Source organism: Trypanosoma grayi, assembly GCF_000691245.1.
Source record: "Trypanosoma grayi strain ANR4 Tgr_1670_V1, whole genome shotgun sequence".
Classification (NCBI taxonomy): domain Eukaryota; phylum Euglenozoa; class Kinetoplastea; order Trypanosomatida; family Trypanosomatidae; genus Trypanosoma; species Trypanosoma grayi.
This window is the reverse complement of record NW_008827288.1, coordinates 1-1,638: the sequence shown is the minus strand read 5'-3', so window position 1 is coordinate 1,638 and position 1,638 is coordinate 1. Positions and strand designations below refer to the sequence as shown.

General features: G+C 62.1%; 1 protein-coding gene across 1 annotated transcript; it reads right to left on the bottom strand.

Annotated features, from left to right (window-relative positions):
* Positions 1-252: 252 nt before the first annotated feature.
* On the bottom strand, positions 253-1,440 carry DQ04_16701000 (mercaptopyruvate sulfurtransferase; the record flags this gene model as incomplete). Its single annotated transcript, XM_009317497.1, has 1 exon — positions 253-1,440. The coding sequence occupies one exon, from the start codon at positions 1,438-1,440 to the stop codon at positions 253-255; it is 1,188 nt and encodes a 395-aa protein (XP_009315772.1).
* Positions 1,441-1,638: the final 198 nt, after the last annotated feature.

The following is a 1,638-nucleotide window of genomic DNA, read 5'->3' as shown; positions in this document are numbered from 1 at the left end:
TTTTTTTTTTTTTTTCCTCCTGCACCGTGCCGTGCATTATGTTCCGCGTGCCTGTGGGGCGGGGGCTGCGACGCGCCCCTCCTCCTGCATGTGTCCGGGAAAACAAACAAACAGAAAGAAAGAAAAAGAAGCCCCCCAAAAGAAAACACCACAGCACGGCCCCATTGAGAAGGAGGAGGAGAAGAAGGAGGAGGAGGAGGAGGAGGAGGAAGTAGGCACCCCACAGCCTATTTCTACCGGCGAGGCGGCACCTCAATGACGGCGACCCGCCTGCTCTTGAAGAACACCTGCGCCTTTTCGCCGACGTGCATGTGGGCAACCGCCGCCTCCACCTCCGCGTCCGGGACCTCCACGACGGCGCCGTCGACGGTGACGACCGCGTTGCTCATTGCCGCCTTCGGGTTCTCGCTGAGATTCGGNCTCCGCGTCCGGGACCTCCACGACGGCGCCGTCGACGGTGACGACCGCGTTGCTCATTGCCGCCTTCGGGTTCTCGCTGAGATTCGGCGAGAGCATCTTGAGGAACATGCCGTGCTTTTGGATGATGGAGCGGGTCACGGCGAAGGCGAAGCGTCCGGAGTACTCCGACCACGACCCGCAGTAGAGGAACGGCTCCCCGAGGCCCAGGTGGCACAACAGCGCGATGTTGAACGCCGCCGTGACGCCGCTGCCGCAGTAGAAGACGCAGTTGGAGACGTCCGGCTTGCCTGCACCCCAGGCGCCGCAGAGAGCCTTGAGCAAATTGCTGCGACACTCATCCTCAGACTTGAGGCACTTGACCTGGTTGTTGCAGACGATGTTGAGGTTCCATGGCACGCACACGGAGTCCTCGATGTGGCCGGGCATTGTGTCCGCCGCGTACGGGCGCACTGTTGTGGCGTACCGCTCCGTCACGCGTGCGTCCACCAGGAAGGCGTTGGCTGGCACCTCTTCGATTGCGAGGGACCGTGCAAAGGCTGTCCCGTACCGCCAGCTTGCTGTTGGTGTCGGCTTCTCCTGCTGCGGCCCCGTCTCCACCGGGAGACCCGCCGCACGGTACGCCTGAAACCCGCCGTTCAAGACGTACACCTCGACACCTAGTGCGTGCAGCATCCACCACATGCGGCAGGCGCCCATCGAGCCGCACTCATCGTCGTAGCAGAGTGCGGGCTTTCCGGCGCCGATACCCTTCGCCTTGCACCACTCGATGAAGAGATGCACGTCCGGCAGAGGGTGGCGCGCGGTGGTGCCCGTGAGAGGCCCGCTGAGGTGCTCGTCCACATCGACGAACACGGCACGCGGGACGTGGGCCTTGAGATACTCGTTCATGCCGTACTCCGTTAGCTTGAGATTGTAGCGCACGTCGAACACCTGGTAGTCCGTGAGGCAGTCCGCAATGTCTTCGACGACAAGAAACACCTTGCCGGGATGCTTCGGGGGAACACTCGTGTTCGCGCTCATTGTCACCAAATGGGAAGTCCAATTATCACCACCACGGCCACAGCCAACCAAAAGGCAAAAGCACCGGCTCTATCTGTCGAGGGCAGCGCATACACAAACGCGCACGCGTTGTTTGGGGGGTACAAGACGGAAAGGAAAAGAGAGAAGCAGGGCGGTTCACGCGCGCAAGACACACTCAGGCAGCCGCGCAGGCGGCAC